The 19,892-nt window shown below is 46.8% G+C and overlaps 1 protein-coding gene across 2 annotated transcripts in view; it reads left to right on the top strand.

Annotated features, from left to right (window-relative positions):
* Positions 1–19,892, top strand: part of pax7a (paired box 7a) — a gene marked incomplete at its 5' end in the record, with an annotated part of 71,037 nt that overhangs the window by 11,678 nt on the left and 39,467 nt on the right. For both annotated transcript variants that reach the window (XM_080845714.1, XM_080845713.1), the window contains one exon: positions 15,800–15,999. In XM_080845714.1, the coding sequence (XP_080701840.1) occupies positions 15,800–15,999 (200 nt within the window). The remainder of the gene's footprint in view (positions 1–15,799; positions 16,000–19,892) is intronic.

The raw sequence follows: 19,892 nt of genomic DNA, 5'->3' as shown, positions 1-19,892 counted from the left end.
CTCATTTGTTTACACAGCATTGAAAACATGTCTTTGTACAAGATTGTGTGTGTGTGTGTGTGTGTGTGTGTGTGTGTGTGTATTTATACTTTCTATTGAATAAGATATCTTAGACCTTGAATCATCTTCTCTCTTTCAGCATAGAATAAAATTCAATTGTCTCCCTTTCCTTTTATTTGGAGGCATTTTGTTCTTTTAATTGAATGCAGCTTTTTCTCTGGTGTTGGGCCTAAGACCCTTCAGATGTGTGACAGGCTGCTCTCTCCATTGTCAGATGAACTGCGTCTTAAAAGGGGAGACAGAAAGAATAGGGGAGGGAGGAGAGAGAAAGAACCTTCTGTTATTTTGGGTCTCGAGGCTCGCCGCACTAGTCCATTCAAGGCGAGTTGATGAACTCCTCGGAAAAGTTTATTAAGGCGAGCAAAACAATGGGAACTAAAGGCTGTGGGCGAGTGGGCAGACAGTTTATAAACTAGCGGGCATTGTGTCCCCGAGGCAGATGCTTGAGTGGCCCTGAAAGGGACCTTCAAACTGACACGATGGGGCTGGACAGCAGCATGCTTAGGAGACTTCTTGTGGCGAGGCGCGGAGAGAGAGGATCTGTCTCCTCCGCATTAATGTTCATCTGCAGGAGCAGAGCCACAAGCCCAACCTCAGTGGATGGTCATGACCATGGGAACAGAAATGTCTTCCTTCCTATGTACCTACAATCTGCAACCTGTTTTTTTTAGATGCTAAATTGTGGGAGTCTTTTGTTTTGTTGTTTATTGTGTTTCTATTAGATGTGTGTATATTGTTCTGGCTTTGACTCATGTGGTTATGGTCATTTTTAGAATCTATGTTTAGATGAAATATGCATTCGTGTTGGCTGTTGAACATGGTATAGTATCGGAAATATGGCTTTCACACTAGTTCATTTTTTCCCCATCAAACAAACGATTATTGGGCACAGATTATCATGGCAACAATGGCCATTCCCACTATCTAAAAAACGAAAGAAATCTCTGCACATTTACTCTACTCCTTTTGTCTCCTGTGTTCTCATTGCGACTAAACCTAGAATACCATAGTTCCCTTCTTTCCTTTATCTTTTCTTCATTTCTTTCATTCTTTATGCCTCTCTCTCTGGCCCCTCACTTTCCCTCTTTCTTCCCCTCCCCATCTCTCTCTCTCTTGCTATCCCCCCCTATTTTTTTTCTTATGCTCTGGCTTTCTGCCACAGCACATCACAGGAGTTCTGTGATTTGTGACCCTGGTAACCCGCACTTAATCTTCCTAAAGAGGGGGACCGTCCGAGAGGCGATCTCCGCTCCCCACACACTGCCGCAGGGGCACCAACTGCCCTGGACCCGGCTCTGGCAGGTGTCACCATCAGCAATACAATCGCCTCCTCCTCCTCCTCCTCCTCTTCCAGCCCCTGAGAGGTGGTTAACTTAAACTATGTGAGGCAAGTTGAATCAGGGAGGGGGGGTGATGGTGGTAGTTAGGGTGTGTGTGTGTCGTGGCTGAGAGCTGGTGTGTGTGTTGGGGGGGGGGGTCATGGCTGAGAAATGGTGTGTGTGGCTGTTTGTGTGTCGAGGGGAGGGGAGGGGGGGGGTCATAAATGGGACAGGAGAGGGATTACACTCTGAGACAGCTATTAGCAGGGATGAAGCTTTTCTAAACAAACAACTGAAAAAAATGAGAAGAGGAGAGAGACGACTGAGAAAAAAATCAATAATGGGTCAGGTTTACGAGGCCGCATGATGATGGCTCTGGGGGATTTACTTTTTCTTCCCTATTGTTCTTTTATTCTTTCTTGCCTATTTTATGCGAGTCCTTGTTAAGATGTTTGTGCTTCGTATTGGCAATCCAATTTAGATTGGAGTCATCGCAGGTACATTTCTTTATTCAGTCAATAATTTATTAATGAGGCATGGCTCGGGTGCTTGGCATGGGCCGCGTGACTTTTTCTACAGTATTGCCTCACAGTAGCAGGCCAATAGTCAGTGTCAGTGCTTAGCAGATTTGGGATTCTGGTGAGAAAAGCACAACAATGGAGTTGAGGATGCCTGGTGTGTCCCTTGGGGAGTACAGACTATTTTGCAAACAGATATTATCAAGAAGAGAGGCCAAGAGATTGGAAAATAGAATGACGGAACAGAACAGAACACAATGATGGTTGTAAACCTTTTTCTAGGTGTTTTCAGTAATGAGAAAAAAAGACTATCTTCCAAAGACTGTTGTTGTAAATCTAAACTGTTTTTTGTCGTTGCACCAAGCCACACCGCAATATGTGTAGTCTCATGTTTTGGGAGTTTGCATTATATCCAGGAGGTTGGTTTAAAAAAAAAAGAATGGAAACACACTTGCACCGATGCAAAACGATCTCTGTTTTAAGTGCTTGATTTGTGCCATTTTCTTGTCATTTTCTTAAGAAGAAGTCTGAAAATCAGATCAGAACGAGAGAGCCTCTTTACCTTGAGCTTTTAGTGTGCTCTCCACTTTCTAGTACACTAAACAATGTGTGGCTATAGCTGCTTAAATCTCTTTCCTATTCGTCACGAGTTGCTGCAGACTCTTAGCGCACACTTTCAGTAAGCCTGATCCCTAAGAGGTTTAAAGAGGCAGTTGTTTGGTCTCATCAGCCTTCCCCTTTGTCTCTGTCACCCAAATGAGCAGTGAAACCTAGTATTCACTCCAGTACCACTGAGGAAGGCTCTTTGTGAATCCCTGCAAGTGTGCCAGCTTTTTAACTCGTACGTACCCACTTTAATTGCACCAATAAACGAGCACACTGTAGCTTTGTTGGTGACCCAGAGGGACAATGACACCTGCTTGTTGATCTGCAGCAACATAATCCTGACCATTTCAGACAATGTGGAGGAGACCTGTAAAGTCAATAGAGGGTGGTTAGGTAGTTGTAAGCATTGGAGACACCGTTTAATGTGTGTAGTGGAAATCGGAGGAGCCACACAGTCAGATGGATGTCGGTATGGGAAGGCATTACCGCTGGGTCTTGGCACCAGCTCCGCTCGCTGGTAACAGGTGATGTTCCCACAAAGAGGCTTGCCACTGTGTCGTTTAAAAAAAGCGTCGTCTGAGAATCTGTTCACGTTTGCCTTTTTCTGAACAGCGATTTAACTGCCTCGCTTTGAAACTTCTAAAAGAGGCTTGGCAGGAGTTTCGCACGAAACACTGTGTTGGATTCCTCCTTTCCACCCGATAACAAGCTGTGCCACTTCTTAATGTGGAAAGAGCCAAAGCACCTGTCCCTGTAAAGCCAGCCTCTGCTCCGTGTAACCTCACAAGCCTGTGTAGGTCGCCAGGTGTCGGGTGATGGCAACCTATCAATAAAATATTACAGCCTTAGATGAAGCCGCAGCATGCTTTCCCAAACCCTGTGCCAAGACAGGCTTTTGGTCACAGACAACAGTGAAGTGTAATATTTATTGGGTGACATGTGTAGCCATGCCAGAGTTGTAACACGATGTTCAGGCTATAGTCTTGAAGAGATCAGGATATTCTTGGATCACTGGTGGTGCTTCCCTCCAGCCATCCATTCCCCCACATGTCCTTGTGTTCACCCCGCTTCTACACGAAAGAGTACATTTGTCTTTTTGTCTTATTAGGCCAATGCGTCTTGCGTTTTAACCTTCTGCAAGATCTGTGTTGGCCTGCGTGTATTTGTACAATTGTATTTAGCTTCAGTGCAGAGTTGATGTCTTTGCTGCACACAACAATGAGCCCCACACTCTTAGGGTGCGAGACTTTATTTCTTCAACAAAAAGATTACACAAGCACAGTCAAAAGTCAGAGAGAGAGCAGCCGTAAGCAGTTGTTCTCTTTGTTTAAATAGCTCAGTAATTTCCCTCCATGTTGAACAGAAGACCGTCTTTGACTCCTCTGATTCCCGGTGTCTGCCTGAGTTGTCAAAACTTTGACAGTTGGCTCGCATGGGGGATTGTGCGTGGCGGATTATTACAATCTGCCGGTGACTGTGGTGGGCGCATTGAAAAGGACAACAAGCATTTCTTGCTAATTTTGTTACAATGGAGGGGATGCCCCCACATAATGTGCAACACTAATTAAGTTTAGTGCTGGATGCCCAGTCCCCCCCTCGGAGATGAATTAGACACATTCACATCATGGTCGGCTGGTTTAAAAATCACCATTAGCCCATGCTACTTAGGGCCATAACATCGCCCATTTTATGCTCTTGATCAGCCTAGCAAATGGAATCTTCATTTGTTTCGTCTCTACGTGTCCGTTTTTCGCCGTCGCAGTTGTTGTTGTTGTCGCCGGCCTTTTTTTTTCATAAGCGACACATAGCAAGACGATGAACATGTTTTGGCGAGTGTTGCGAATCAGAAATGTGTCCTTTTTTTGTGTTAAACTCGGAATTGAAATGCATGGGCGGTGGTCGGTGCAGAGCTTAAGCAACAGCAGGACCAAGCAGCGGCAGCAGCAGCAGCCGCGACAGCAGCCTCGCCACGCAAGCCTTGCCACTCGGCCGACTTCAAACAGAGGCTTGACTCCCATTTTTAACTAATGGGCTTATTTATGCATCCCCTGTCACTCTCTCCTCGGGGGGAATGTGCTCTCTCTCTCTCATTTCAAGACGCTTTTCTTCTCCCCCAGTACATTCTAAACCCACAATATAGAGCGCAGATTTTCTGACATTAACATGGAGCACTGTGACGAGTGGCTGATGTAACTCGGCAAACAGGAAATATTAAAGAGCCCCTTTCCATGTCCCGGGGAGAAGCGTTTTGAAACATTTTTTATTTGAATTTTCACCAAATCTCAGTCGGGCAGGCAGACAGAGAGGCAAGGGAGGGAGAACTGGAATAAGAAGACAGAGATGGAGCCACATGGCTCTGGGATTCCTTTTTTAAAATAAAACCTGGAGGGCCCTCCGCTGCCACGCACAGCTCAAGAATAGTTGGAACCGAAGTTTTTATGATCTTTTGCGGTAATGCAAAAGTGCTGTATTCACTGATGGGCAGGGACGGAACATGACAAGAATGACTTCCTCTGAATGTTTTCCCATCGGTTTGAAGTCACATTAAATGAATGTCTGTATTTTAATGCGTCTGACATTGTTGTGATCTTCTCAGAAGTCAGACACCGGCCGGAAAAAACAGAGTAAAACTCTTGACTTTTTTTCCTGTCTTGTTTATATCAACGTCTGTTTTCTTCTCATGACAAGGAACAAGGAACAAGCATTGCCAGGAAACTTTATGGAACTTTTCACAACATCCTCACATGGTGAACAACTGGACAATTTCTCTCTTGCTTGGACCATTCTCAATGTATCTGAAGACAGTGTGTTTAACATTACAGAATGGTATCATTCTACTTACAGCTAATATACCACTTATATATACTTATACTTATAATATACTTATCTTGAGTAATTAATGTACATGCAGCACCAGGCACAGTCAGACAGTGCTTCCGTGTTCTCTACAGACCTTGAGAGACAGAGAGAGAGAGAAAACATAAAAAACATATTTTGCCGTTGTGTAGACATTCAGGTAAAGCCTAGCATTACTGTTTGATTTCCTGCATAGGCTCTGTGCTGGGAGCCCCAGGACAGCCCAGTGAGTCAAGAGGAGGGGGGGGGGGGGGGGGGGGGGGGGGGACTGCCCTTCTCCGCCGTGGCCCGAGCTGGCATGGACCCCTTTGGGCTTCACCCTGAGTTTGCTCCCCCTTTCTTAATTTCATTACTTAAGCTGCGACCTTAATTAGCAGGAACCCAACCCCAGGAAATGAAATCCCATTTGACGGAAAAAGGAAGGGAGAGCTGGTGTTAAAAAAAAGAAAAAGGAAGCCTGCCCTCCACCTCCCCCGCCCCCTCCCTTTTACTGCCAACTCTTCCCCCACCTTCACACACACGCTCACACACACACAGACTCACACTCACACGCACTCTCTTCACAATACAAGGTCTAAAATGACCATGTTAAGGTCTGACCACTTTCATATACTTTTTTGCTTCAGGAAGTGTGTAACCTTTTTAGACCGCAGATGCAAAGCATTTCAAGTGCTTCATTACGCCACAGATGCCGGTTGTGTTCTTTGTTCAGTGTTGCGGAGTTGTGGTGGTGTCTTCCACTTTCTGTGTTCTGTTCCCTGCAAATAATCTTTTGACATCAGGCAGCTAGATTTCTTGTTTGTTTGTTTGTAATTGTCTGTTTGGGCACCACCTGGAGGGCATCTAAAATGGGAAAACTTTTTTTCATGTTTAAGTAGTCTAAACAAACCCCCCCCCCCAACACCGCCCCCCCCCCCCCCCCCACACCTTCCATGTGCCCCCCTCCCCCCTGAGTCTCCGAGCCCTTCACGGCTCATATTGAGGTTCCTCGCTTCCCCTGGCGGAGAGGGGGCATGGCGAGTCAATATGTCAGCGTTTATCGATACCCCGTGGAGCAGCGCGGGCTTGTCAGGGCTCCATTCAGGCTCCTAATGGCCCCCTGCGGTGCTGAGTCTATGGGGCCTGAATGCGCCGGAGGCCCCTGTGGCCCGCTCCCCTTGTTGAAGGTGAGGCGCGCCACTCTCACGGATGCAGCGCGGCCCTGCCTTCACGCCCATGACAGCAGCCATAAAAGAGGACTTGCACCTCTCCACTGCTCCTCTGCTCCTCTGCCTGCCCCCCTCTCTCTCTCTCTCTCCCTCTCTCTCTCTCTCTCACTCCCTCTCCCTCTCTCTCTCTCTCTCTCTCTCTCTCTCTCTCTCCTTTAAAACCCTCTTTTCTCCCTCTCTCCCCTTTTTCTTTCTTTTTTGAGACCCTTGGTGAAAGAAAATGAAGCTAATTGTTTGTTGTGGGAGCCAAAGATTATACACCCCTCCCTTCTTTTTTTGGTTCTTTTTGGAGAATGGGGGTGCATTTTTTTTTTTTGCCTTCCCTTTCTCACTGAGGCAGTGTTGTCATCTTCTAAAGGATGTGAATGTATCCCAAAGAAAGTGGAAAAGCGTTGGAATTTTACTCTGGAATGCAAAGGGAGAACACTGTTTTCACAAGAGCAGAGAGACACAAGCGAGTCTTGTTGGTGGTTTTAAGCATTGCTTAATGAAGGGAATGCAGCTTATTAAAAGTGAATTCTAGAGGTGAGTGTTGTTAGTTGGTCTGGACCAGTGAACATGCTACAAATGAATGGTTTAAGGCACCATGTTTCCTTGGGTTGCTCTGTCTGTCAGTGACATTTTTAAATGAGTCAGGCTTGCTGTAATCTGCATTACTGTTGGTGGCTCTTTGCTATTTCCATTATAAAACAATTCAAACCAACTGTTGGCAAAAGATCATATAATTGAAGCGCAGCACGCACACCCTCAACTCCAGAAACTAGAGAAAGCGTGTTTGTGTCCCATTTCATTCTCTTTTTTTCCCCCCTTTTTATCTCATTGTCTCTTCCCGAAATTTCAGTCGCTCCTGCAACATGTCTAAAATCAGGAAATCTTTTTATAGGCCCCCTTTAAACTGTTTTTATCATCACTTGCGGCTCCGTAAGTTTGGCAAACACTTGGGGACGTGGAGACGGAAGCACATTGAAGAGGAGTTCCGCGCCGTTCTCCAAAAATGCAAATTCCTCAGTCGGTTATTTGATCTTCCCGCAACGATCCCCGCCCCCAAACCTTTCTCCACCACGAGCGATTTCTTTTTTCTATCTTTTTTTTTCTCCTTTGCACGTACTAGTATCTGAGGTTCAATCCATAACAGACCTGAGGAAAGGGAAGAGACTTTTATATTCAGGCCCCGAGCCAGAGAGATTGCAGCCAGGCAGATGGATGTCGGAGATAGCGAATCAGATCGCGAACGCAAACACGGCTCATTATGGTCTGTTGGTATAATGAGTTTTTTTAAAACATCCCCACCCCACCCCCCCCCCCCCCCCCCCGCCCCACCATCCTCCTTCCCGATGACTGACAAAAAGTATAATTGCGACATCAACTCCAACAAAAGACATGCACAAAATAAACATGTAAACAAAAAGAAGAAAAAAAACTGCAGAGAAAAACAAATAGGGCTGGTATTTTTGTCCTATGGGTATGTTGTCAGTTAGACTCAACTGGTTTGAATTGGTGCTGGAAGGCTGGTCCTTTGAATGCCTGCGAAATACTGGGTGAGAGGCATGATTGTGATTATGCTGGAACTAATATGCTTTTCAAAATGAGCTATTATGAGCTAATGCTGCCATACTGAAAGCCTTGCCTGGTTTTGTCCCTCTGTCTTGGGTAGTTTGCAAGGTACAGCTGATATTTAGGCCATTGGTTACGGTATTAAGAAAAAATAGGCTGCATGGAATCTGGTGTAATGTTGAGCTAATACTGATTCATAGCCAATCTCGCAGATGAGGATGAAGCTACCTCCACCACCCTTGTGAGATCACGGAGGCTTTTTATCATTTTCTTATCCCTGACTAATTCACGGGGGTTTCGGCGATAAGTCAAAATGCGTCCTTTCAATTTCTGCATTAATTTGTCTTTTCAATTGTCCTCTGCCTCACGTTCATGTATAAACATGTCAGGAACTACTTGTCACAACATCACGTCAAATTTAAATTAACAACTCACGCGTCAACACAACATGAGAACTCGGAGAGTTTCACTACAAATGCTGTGTTTCAATGAGAGTGACGAATTTTGCATCATTCAGCCCGAAAAATGACAGATAATGTGTTGGAGTATTCACAGTTGTCTTTTGTGCCACAGGCCTCTCAGTGCGGCTGAGCAGAAGCTGGCGGAAACTGTGTTCATTTTAGGTGCTGTTCTGTGTGGAAACCCTGTACTTTTTACATGTAGAAATGTATCTAAATAATTGAGTATTTGCCAGGAATTACTCCAGTCTCCCCCACTCAACATATTCCGAACATAGTTTTTCTTTTAGTGGAGCTTCCACTAATTCATTGAGGATGTTTTGGGGGGGGGGGTATCTGGGCATTTTAAGGCACTTGTGAGACAGGACTTCTGACCACAGATGTTGAAGTGCTTGGCCCCTCTGCTCCCCGGCTGGAGTGTTTATGGACTCTGCAGCTGTGGACGGGAGTTGATCAGGGCCATATTACCACCCCAGACGCTTCGCTCTAGCTCCGGGGCCCGGCTGAAAAAGGCCAGAGGGAGAGAGCGGGAGGGAAGAGAGGGATGAGGAGAGGAGAGGAGAAGAGGGAGAGAGCGGGAGGGAAGAGAGGGATGAGGAGAGGAGAGGAGAGGAGAAGAGGGGGAGAGCTGGAGGAAACAGAGGTATGAGGAGAGGAGAGGAGAGGAGAAGAGGAAGAGAGCGGGAAGAAAAAGAGGGATGATGAGAGGAGAGGAGAAGAGGGGGAGAGCTGGAGGAAACAGAGGTATGAGGAGAGGAGAGGAGAGGAGAAGAGGAAGAGAGCGGGAGGAAAGAGAGGGATATGGAGAGGAGAGGAGGGGGAGAGCTGGAGGAAAGAGAGGGATGAGGAGAGGAGAGGAGAAGAGAGGAGAAGAGGAAAAGAGCAGGAGGAAAGAGAGGGATATGGAGAGGAGAGGAGGGGGAGAGCTGGAGGAAAGAGAGGGATGAGGAGAGGAGAGGAGAAAAGGGAGAGAGCTGGAGGAAAGAGAGGGCTGATGAGAGGGGAGGAGAAGAGAGAGAGCGGGAGGAAAAAAGAGGGGTGATGAGAGGAGAGGAGGGAGAGAGCTGGAGGGTGCTTAAAAGACTCTTTAAAAAGCCAGAGAAAGACAAGGGGTGGACTAAGGAGGAGCTTGGAGCTCCGGGGGCTAGATGGAGGTCGACAGAGGGGGTGAGGGGGTGTGGGGGTGTGGGGGTGGAGGGGGTGGAGGGGTTCGGGGGTGTGGGGGTGTGGGGGTGGATGGGTGGAGTCGAGGGTCCTCTGGTGATGGAAATCCCATCTGTGCTGAAAGCAAAATGTGAGGTCGGAGAAGGGATGAGTGTTGCATGCTGGGAGAGGGCCGTCTTTTGATGGACATGAATGCTAGCCAACCTGCCAAGCGCCAGGGCCAGTGATTGGCTGAGAGTGTCTGATCTCTGTGAGTCATGTTTTTGGAGCCAAATAACTTTGTAACCACACTTCAGAACAGGCATCATGGGTGTGCTGATGTTTGTAAAGTGTACACATGTGAAGTGCATCTAGAATATACTGAAATATTTTACGCATATTTTATTAGAGGTATTTCTTAAGGCAGGGCACGTTTATTTACATAGCGAAAAACATATTGGTGATTCCAAGTGCTTTTAAAAATGGTCAGATAAAAGAACAAAGAAAAAGTGCTTAAGTGCTCTCTGAAATTAAAAATAAGCTGAATGCTGACTATATATGTGTACATTACTACAGTAGTGAGTGTGTTGGCAACTTAAAACGGCAAGGACACATCTTTAGTGACATGTAGATGCAGAGCAGCTGTATTTAGAATCTAGTTTAATATATTTGTGCACATACTTTCAGACATTTAGAATTTATTGTATGGAAAATTTCATGTGAACATCTTGATTAATCACTGAGGGCAGGTTTGAATTTGTTAACAGGAGCGTGAGGCACTCTTACCGTAAACTTTCCAACCCACGGACTACCAAGAACAAATTCGACTTTTTCCCCTTTGACACCTTACAAAAGTACACGTCTGGCTGAGAACACCAAACCTGTTTTTTTTTCCCTTCTTCTTTTCTTTTGTACCCCCATTCTTTCTCTCATGACGAAAGGTTTGGCTCCGAAAGAGAACAACGCTTAAAAAAAAAAAAAAAAATCTCTCCCGGCCCATCTGCTTCGCACCTGCCTTATCCTTACTGGGAAGGCGCCGCATGCAAAGTCAATATTTTGTTTAAAAAAAAAAATGGCTGGGGGGCCCTGGAAAAAAAACCACGTTCCTGTCTTAATACACTCTCGATAGGGCATAATTAGGCTGTAATTGCTTGATTAGAGTGCAGGCTAGTGCTGAGTGCTTTATCAATATCCCCCACAACCTTCAAATGGAATTACAGTGAAACTGGCATTATGAGTCGGCTTAATCGGGATGTAGCGCATTGTTTTAGAACAGGGAGAAATGTTGGAGAATTGACCCCAGTGCCCGAGGGGATTGTGTTTGGTGGAAGGTGCTGATTACTGAACAGTTTTTTTTTTTCTTCTCTCGTTCATCCCTTCTTACGTTCATTCTTGTTCTTTTATCATGCAGAAGACGTGTAAACACGACTCATGCAAATTTGAATTTGAGAGCTTTTGTTTGCCGAGGGATGTAGAGTGGAGTGGAAGCGTTAGTGATGCTCGACACTCTTGGACTCACGCAGGCTTCTCGTCTGCTCTATCTATTGCACCTAAGTGGTACATTTTCAGTCGCTGATATATAATCTTACACACATATGTATACACACAAACACGCACACACACACTCTTCACACGCGCATCCACATATATTCGCACGCAAGTATTCATGCGGACATTGTGTAAACACATAAACACACATGCAGACATGAAGACACACACACACACACACACACAGACTTTCCGTTTCTCTGTGTATTAAATTCGGCGCAACAACAGACCCAGGCAAACAGCTGTGTCACTCTCAATTCCTGTGAAGCCTGCCGAGGACCATATGTTCCCAGTTGCATTACGTGTCTGCCATAACCTATTGGGTCCTAATGGGGATCTCAGTTTCCTGAATGAAACTGAACGTCCCAATCACCGGATCTGGTCAGGACGGGGAGAAGATAGAGGGAGGGGATGGGGGAGGGGGTGACCCTGGTGTCTGCTCCATTTCCATAATCCAGTCCCTGGAGCCACGGGCAGAGTTTGTTGGTGGTTCTCTGGTGTGGAGCAGGAGCAGGAGCACGAGCTCAAGCGTGCTGGCCAAACTTCAGCGCCTGTGGGCTGTGCAGAGTGCGCAGGAACACCCCAGTCCCACTACAGAGTGCGCAGGAACACCCCAGTCCCACTCAGGGTTCTGCTGGTTACGGAGTGTGCAGGAACACCCCAGTCCCACTCAGGGTTCTGCTGGTTACGGAGTGTGCAGGAACACCCCAGTCCCACTCAGGGTTCTGCGGGTTACGGAGTGCGCAGGAACACCCCAGTCCCACTCTGGGTTCTGCGGGTTACGGAGTGCGCAGGAACACCCCAGTCCCACTACAGAGTGCGCAGGAACACCCCAGTCCCACTCAGAGTGCGCAGGAACACCCCAGTCCCACTCAGAGTGCGCAGGAACTCCCCAGTCCCACTCAGGGTTCTGCGGGTTACCGAGTGTGCAGGAACACCCCAGTCCCACTACAGAGTGTGCAGGAACACCCCAGTCCCACTACAGAGTGTGCAGGAACACCCCAGTCCCACTCTGGGTTCTGTGGGCTACCGAGGGTTCACTCTGTCTAGAAGGTGACACGACGAGACCCTAGGGTAATCAGGGGACCATTCTAGAACATGATGAGCCTCGTCTAGTGAAACCAGGGGACCTTAAGAGAAGAAAGAGCGTACTTAGACACCATTGTCTACGCACACAAAGGCTCCGGGCGAGGGCGAAGGGGAAGATAACTGTTAATCTAACCCAGCCACATGTGGGGAATACTTACGCTATCTGAGAAATGGAAAAAGGAGAAGAAGAAGAAGAAGAAGAAGAAGAAGAAGAAAGAAAAAAAGAAAAAGAGACTCTTCTTCCATTGTACCCACCCCACCCCACCACCATCACCACCTCCTCCACCACCACCTCCCCCGCAGGGCATGGAGGTGACTTTGGAAAGTGATCTATAGACCAATGCGGCAGTCTGGAGTGCCGTCACGGTGAGTTACCGGCAAATTACGGCACTGCATCCTCATGAAAACCAACAAGGGGGGGGGGGGGGGGGTGGTTAGACGCCCACCACCGTATGTACATATTCAACTTCCCATGTTCAAGGGTATTTCTTGCGTGAGAGGGGTGGTCGGTCGGGGAGAGTCCAGCGTTCGGAAAAATCAATCTTTATTAAAAGAGAGCGGCCGAGGGGGGGAGAGACAGGGAAAAGAATTGATTTAATGAATGCGGACTCATGTCCTGCGGCCGCTTGTAATCCGTTGAGAATCATTGAGCACGAGCTCGGGGGAGACAAAAAAGACGATCGGAGTAGGCTACTCGAGTGGCCTGTAATGATAGTCTCCATATAATCCCATAATTCCTTGTTTAATTAAACTCTGGCGCTGGCCTTGAGACGGAGCCAGTTTGGTTGGTCTTTTTTTTACTAATACTTTTTTTTGTTCTTTTGGGAAGGGAGGGGGGAGCGTTTTGTTCTGTTTTTTTGTCGGTTTTGGACAGGATTGAAAACAAACTCACAAACATTTGTAACACTCACATTCACTTGAACGCAGCTGACACAACAGTGTTAGTGCGTAAGTGTCTGCACATTGTTTACATATGGAACACCAACATCGCCACATAGATGCAACTCTTTATGATACAAGATATAAGCACATACTTACTACTTACAAAATCTATCTGTTGCTCAAACACACACTCACACACACCCTGTGTCTCATTTCTTTGGTAACACATACATATAGGCACACATGTACACCACAAACCAACGCTCTCCTCTCTCTCTCTCGGCCACTAACACACACACACACACACACACACACACACACACACACACACACACACACACACACACACACACACACACACACACACACACACACACACACACTCATGTCTTCCTCAGGCTGGGCTTTGTTGTTGTGTTTGGCTGTCAGACAGATGGGCTCTGAGTGGCCGGCTGGACTGGCTGGGCTGGCAGTGGAGGGGTAGAGGGGGAGAGAGCAGGAGGACGGAGCCCAGATGAAGAGGTCCACAGAGCCTCAGCTGCCACTGCTGCTACAGATGGAGGCACTGGGAGATCTGTGAGGAAAGAAACAGGCAGAGAAAGAGAGAGAGAGATGGGGAGAGAGACGGAGAGAGAGAGATGGAGAGAGAGAAAGAGAGAGAGAGAAAGAGAGACAGAGAGAGAAAGAGAGAGAGAGAGAGAGTGAGACAGAGAGAGAGAGAGAAAGAGGGACAGAGAGAGAGAGAAAGAGACAGAGAGAGATAGACAGAGAGAGAGACAGAGAGAGAGACAGAGACAGAGAGAGAGACAGAGAGACAGAGAGACAGAGAGAGAGAGACAGAGACAGAGAAAGACAGAGAGAGGCAGAGACATAGACAGATACAGAGAGACAGAGAAAGAGGCAGAGAGAGAGAGACAGAGACAGGCAGAGACATAGACAGATAGAGAGAGACAGAGAAAGAGGTAGAGAGAGAAAGAGACAGGGAGAGAGACAGAGAGTGAGAGAGAGAGACAGGGAGAGTTCCTGAGAAAGAGAGAGAGGCCAAGAGACTGAGAGAGCTAAAGAGATAGCCAGAGAGAGAGCAAGAAAGAAAGAGATAGTAATAGATCGGTAGATAGAGAGTGGCTGAAATAGAGAGGGAGAAAGCCAGAGAGATAGAGATGGAAAGGCAGAGAGATTAAGGAAGAAAGAGAGAGAGAAAGAGAGAGAGCACAGCATGGAGATGTGCCTTCTCTGAGACACCTCTGTCCAACTGGGGGGAGGTGATGAGCTGTTGCCATTCTGGCTTCTTTTGGGGAGATATGTCACTCTCTCTCTCTTTTATTTCTCTTTCCCAGTGCTGTTCCTTTTGTTTCTGTCTTTCATTCTGGCAGATGATGCAACGGCACACAGCCTAGAGCAACGCTGGCGTGCTTTACACCCAAATGTCAACATTTTTGTCATCTCAATGAACGAATGTGTAGGCTTGATCTTTCTCTCTCTTTTCTTCTGCGGTAGGATTTTTTTTTTTTTTTTTAAAGCAGGCCACGTTATGTGAAAGGCACCACAGAAGGAGGCGCACAACTAAATTATGATGCAATTTTATCATGGTATCAAATCAATTATCATGGTAATGCATTGTGGGCTGCTCAAAATCCCTGTGTTCGGATGCTCCTCTTGGCCCCAGTATCTAGCACTCTGAGCCTGTCACTGAGCAGCCAATATATATTCCCCTGGCTAAAATGCAAACGGCGTTACAGAAAACTGTCATCCGTGTTTGCCTAGGCAGGCCTCCCTGTGCTGAATGGCGGATGTAAAATATGTTGTAATTTATTTCTCAACAGTAGCTGGGAACACAAAGGCGCTCGGCTCGTCTGAATGGTTTCAGAGCGGAGTGCCGGGGCGCGGGGTTCTTATTTTCGGCAGTGCTCCTCTCCGAGGATGGCCCCAGGCTAGCGTCGGAGAATAGGGGGGCACGCAGAGGCAAGGTGTCCGCTGAAGATTAGTCTCTACCAGCACACACACACCCCCCAACCCCCCCTCCCCTCAATTCCAAGCCCACTCCAGTCCTCTCCACACCACCCCCAGGGCCTCCCTCTGTATCCTCTGATGCTGGATGGGGCTTTTTGAAGACCACTTCCATTTTAATGAAAACTCAACAGATTGAAATTGTAGAGTTTTTTTTTTGTTTTTTTGTTTGTGCTGGTGGTGTTATCTTGGTAATAGCCAGATATGATGTCAGTGAGAGTTTTGAGGATGATGGGTGATGATGAGTGTTTAGGGAGCACTTTTAAGATTCACATTGTTTGTTGATTTATTTAAAACCCCTCTCGCCAGACGCATTTCGGTTGAGAAAGCGTTGTGTGTTTGTGCGTGTCAACAAAACAGCAAACGAAAGAGTCGTGGTTTCACTGCAGACGGAAACGGGTCGCAAGCGCAGACCGACACCGTGTCTCATTGAAAGAGTGGCTTGTCACTCAAACACGCTGCTTCAACAGCACTAGCGTCGACAGGATATGTTCCATCTGTTTCTGCCACTGTGTCTGAAAAAGAGATGCTCCTCTGCTCACCTGCTGCAGGTAACCGCACAGACGAGGGCTCGGACGTGGAGTCGGAGCCGGACCTGCCCCTGAAGAGGAAGCAGCGCCGCAGCAGGACCACCTTCACGGCCGAGCAGCTGGAGGAGCTGGAGAAGGCCTTCGAGCGGACGCACTACCCCGACATCTACACCAGGGAGGAGCTGGCCCAGAGGACCAAACTCACAGAGGCACGCGTGCAGGTAAGAGGCACACTCACACACACACACACACACACACACACACACACTCACACACACACACACACACACACACACATACAAACACACACACTCAAACACACACACACACACACACACACACACACACACACACACACACACGTACAAACACACATACACACATACACACATATGCACATACACACATACACACATACACACAAATATATACACACACACACAAACACACATACATACAAACACACACAAACACACACTAGAGCACACCAACAGATATATAAACAGGTCAGACATACATTACTTCTTATATACGCAAAAATGCAACCATATGGAAAAACATATGCTAAACATACAAACACACGCACACACACACACAAACACACACACACACACACTCACACAAACACACGTACACGTACACACATACACACACAAAAGCATACATGGTCAAAAAAACACACATGCACCACATGCACAAAGAAGTGCACAAAACGTGTGCATGTGTTTACAATATGTCTTCTCAAACTTGCATGAAGGCAAAGCAAGGCCTAAACAGTCACACAGCGCTTAAATGACACATGGACTCACCTGGACACACAAAAAGTAAGCTCAAAGATGGTTGTTGAATTCATACATCGAACACACACATACACCACACACACACAGTCATTAAACACCGTTCCAAGCAAAAATGAAAACCTCAGCAGCTGAAGCTTTTTGTCTTATACTGTATACCCATACTGTAAACAGGTCAGCCATACTGTACATTGCATCTCATATACACAAATATGCAACCATATGGAAAAACATATGCTAAACATACAAACGCACACACACAAACACACACACACACACACAAGACAGGTGTGTAAAGACGCCCTAAACCACAAGCCACGACCACATCCACTGAGTACCATTACCTCCACACAGCTCTGTGGTCGTCCCATGAACGCTCAATGATGGGTGCGCTTCTCCTGTGATGGATGGCTCCCTCGGAACCCTCGCTCTGGCCAGGTTTACGCAGCTGCGAGGTTGGCCATGAATCATCTGGAATCGCCTGACTATGTCACACCTTCTCCATTTGCTATCTGTTTAGGCTTGGACGGCCTTGCCCTGTTTCACGGGCCCCGGGATGCGGTGGAAATAAGGCCGGCGTCAAAGGGGTCTTTTTGAGTTCATTTTGATGAAGCTCAATCAAATCAGTGGCTCTCTGCGTCGGGAAGCCTCAGTCGAGGGGCCCATGGACAAATTTGCTGCCTTATTAGGTTATTGAATGAGAATGGAGGGAGTGAGGGAGGGAGGGGGCGAGGAGTTCCTTTGGCAGGTGTCCATGTTCTGCCGCTAGGGAAGTGAGCTTAGCGGGCAGATGAGGAACCATGGGTGAGGGTGAGAGTAAAGGTTAGCTTTGCTTAGAGAACCGAGGGATGAGGTGGAACCTTCTGGAACCTAAAGGGTAGACAGTTGTGGGTCAGGGAACATGAAGAACAGGCATCAGAGGAGGTACTGCAGAGAACTTAAAGATGAGGTGGTTCTACGCTGCACCTCTAAAGTTCCTCAGGAGTTTTTCAAATTACCTCAGAGAACACCCTGCCAGAACTGTAGTCAGACCTTAGAGAATAATGCTCACTTATCGGGATAAGGGTTAAGTTAACATTGCTGCAATGTCCCATGAAAGACAGTCTTGAGTTTCTCAAAATGAAACCTCTAATATTCCGGCAACAGTTGGATGGATGAGTCACTAATTTAGCTCATCTTTTGTAGTTTTCCCTCATTAGTTCTGCACTGAGTACGAAACCACATCCTAAGGGCTTAAGACTAACAGTAATGTGATATTTATGAAGTCATCATATTCGAGCGGTGTGTTAGTAGGTCCCTTTGTAATAGTTTGCGAACTATCTGTAATTCAATATGCTTCTGGTGGATGGAAATTGTGGATTGATGGATAATGTCTATTTTTTTCCCTGAATGGATCACAAGCCAGGTCCAGCTGGTCTCAAACAGAAGCACTCAGTTGGCCCTAACATAATTGTGGTAGAGAAAACATTGCCAGCTGTGTAATTCTCAGTTGGACAGAGGTAATTCTCATATCCTTCTCCTTTTAACTACTCTAACTGTTTCTCTGACTGGCTGTAACTCCTCTGACACCTTTGGTAATTGTCAGAGACAGAGATTATAGAGATTTAAAATTGTTACCCGGACTTCTGTGTACTTCTCTGTTGTGTAATTGTAAGTGTAATTGTTACCTGGAACTCTCTGACGTGACTTTTCTGTAGACGTTAGCATTTCCCAGGAATAGAGGCTTTTCTGACTGGCTGGAGTGTTTTTATGCAACACCAAGGGAAAATAGAGTAAAGTTATAGCAACAGCTGTGCCAAAGAATGAGCCAGAGAGAGAGAGCGAGAGAGAGAGAGAAAGAAAGAAAGAAGGGAGTAGGAATGGAGGTGAAGAAGAAGGAGAGAGGGAGAAAGAGCAGTGGTGCTGTGTGGGGATTGGGGGGGGGGGTGACGGGTCCAATGCATTCCTGATGGATTTCTCATTTGGGCCCTGGGTCGGGATCTCTTCCCAAGCCTTTAAAGGCGGCCGCTGCTGCCGCCGCCGCTTGTAAACCCTTCCACATATCAGAGAGGAGCCCCGAGAGTCTCCAGGGACCCCCACGGCTCGACAACAACATTAATCAATCAAGCGCTCATAAAAAAAGAGAGGGGAGGTAGCTGGGAGGCCGTCCTCCTTTAACTTCACTCTTCCTCTCTCCTTCTTCCTTTACTGTCTCTCTGTTCTATCCCTCTCTCCTCTCATACCTTCTGTCTATCACTTTCTTCTTCTCCCTTTACTTTCTCCTTTATACACTCTCTCATTCTCTCTCTCTCTTTCTTCTTCTTCTTCCTTAAACAATTCTCCTTCATACTCTCTATCTCTCTCTCATTCTCTCTCTCTCACTCACTTTTTCTTCTTCTTCTTCTCCCTTTACTTTCTCCTTCATACTCTTTCTCTCTTGTCTTCCTAAGCCCCCCCCCCCCACCGTCTCTGTCTCTCTTCTTTCTGTCCTTCTCTGGACTTCAATTCCTCTTCCCCCTGTCTGTCTAGCGCGCACGCAGAGCAAGGGGTAACCGATTCCACATATGTCTCTGTCCGTCTCACAAACCTCAAAAAAGAAGACGTATGTGTCTAAACGGTCGGCTCGTCCCACTCTGGGGAAGGAGGATGCTGAGAGATTTATCTTATGGTTGTTTGTTTGCAATATTTACAGGCTAAAGTGTATCAGGGACTCCGTGCAGACAGACGGGGACATGGTGGACAAAGGGAACATTGACTTCGAATTTATTTGACAGATGCGTTGAGAGGAAGGATCATTGAGAGAGGAACTGTACATGTGGCCGTCTCTGGATTTATTTATTGAAATGTGTCATTTGTTCTGAGTCATTCTAGAGGAAACTTCTGTCTTCATAATAGTAGTAGTAGTAGATAGTATACTCTGGTCCTTGATAGATGAGTGGGTTTCTATCTTGGTGCTTTGCAGAGTTCCCCAAATGCAGTGCTAACAGGATAATTAGCAGTAACAATGGTTGTGATTGGTTCAAGTGAGGAAGGACATAGTGTGTGATTGGCCAATGAAAGGCCATGTGTTACCATGAACAAGCAGACCATTTGTTTCCTATCAGCATTTCCTAACACCCCCCTCCCACACACCACACACACACACACACACACACACACTAACCCCCCCCCCCCCCCCCCCCCCCACAAACACAAACACACAAACACACACACACACACACACACACACACACACACACACACACACACACACACACACACTCAGCTGAATGTTTCTGTTCTGCTTCGGAGCCCTCTGCATAGGAGCCAGTTCCTCTGATGCTCTGTGTTTATGGTAA

Source organism: Sprattus sprattus (assembly GCF_963457725.1).
Source record: "Sprattus sprattus genome assembly, chromosome: 10".
In the NCBI taxonomy this organism is placed as follows: domain Eukaryota; kingdom Metazoa; phylum Chordata; class Actinopteri; order Clupeiformes; family Clupeidae; genus Sprattus; species Sprattus sprattus.
This window is presented reverse-complemented; position numbering and strand designations above follow the sequence as displayed.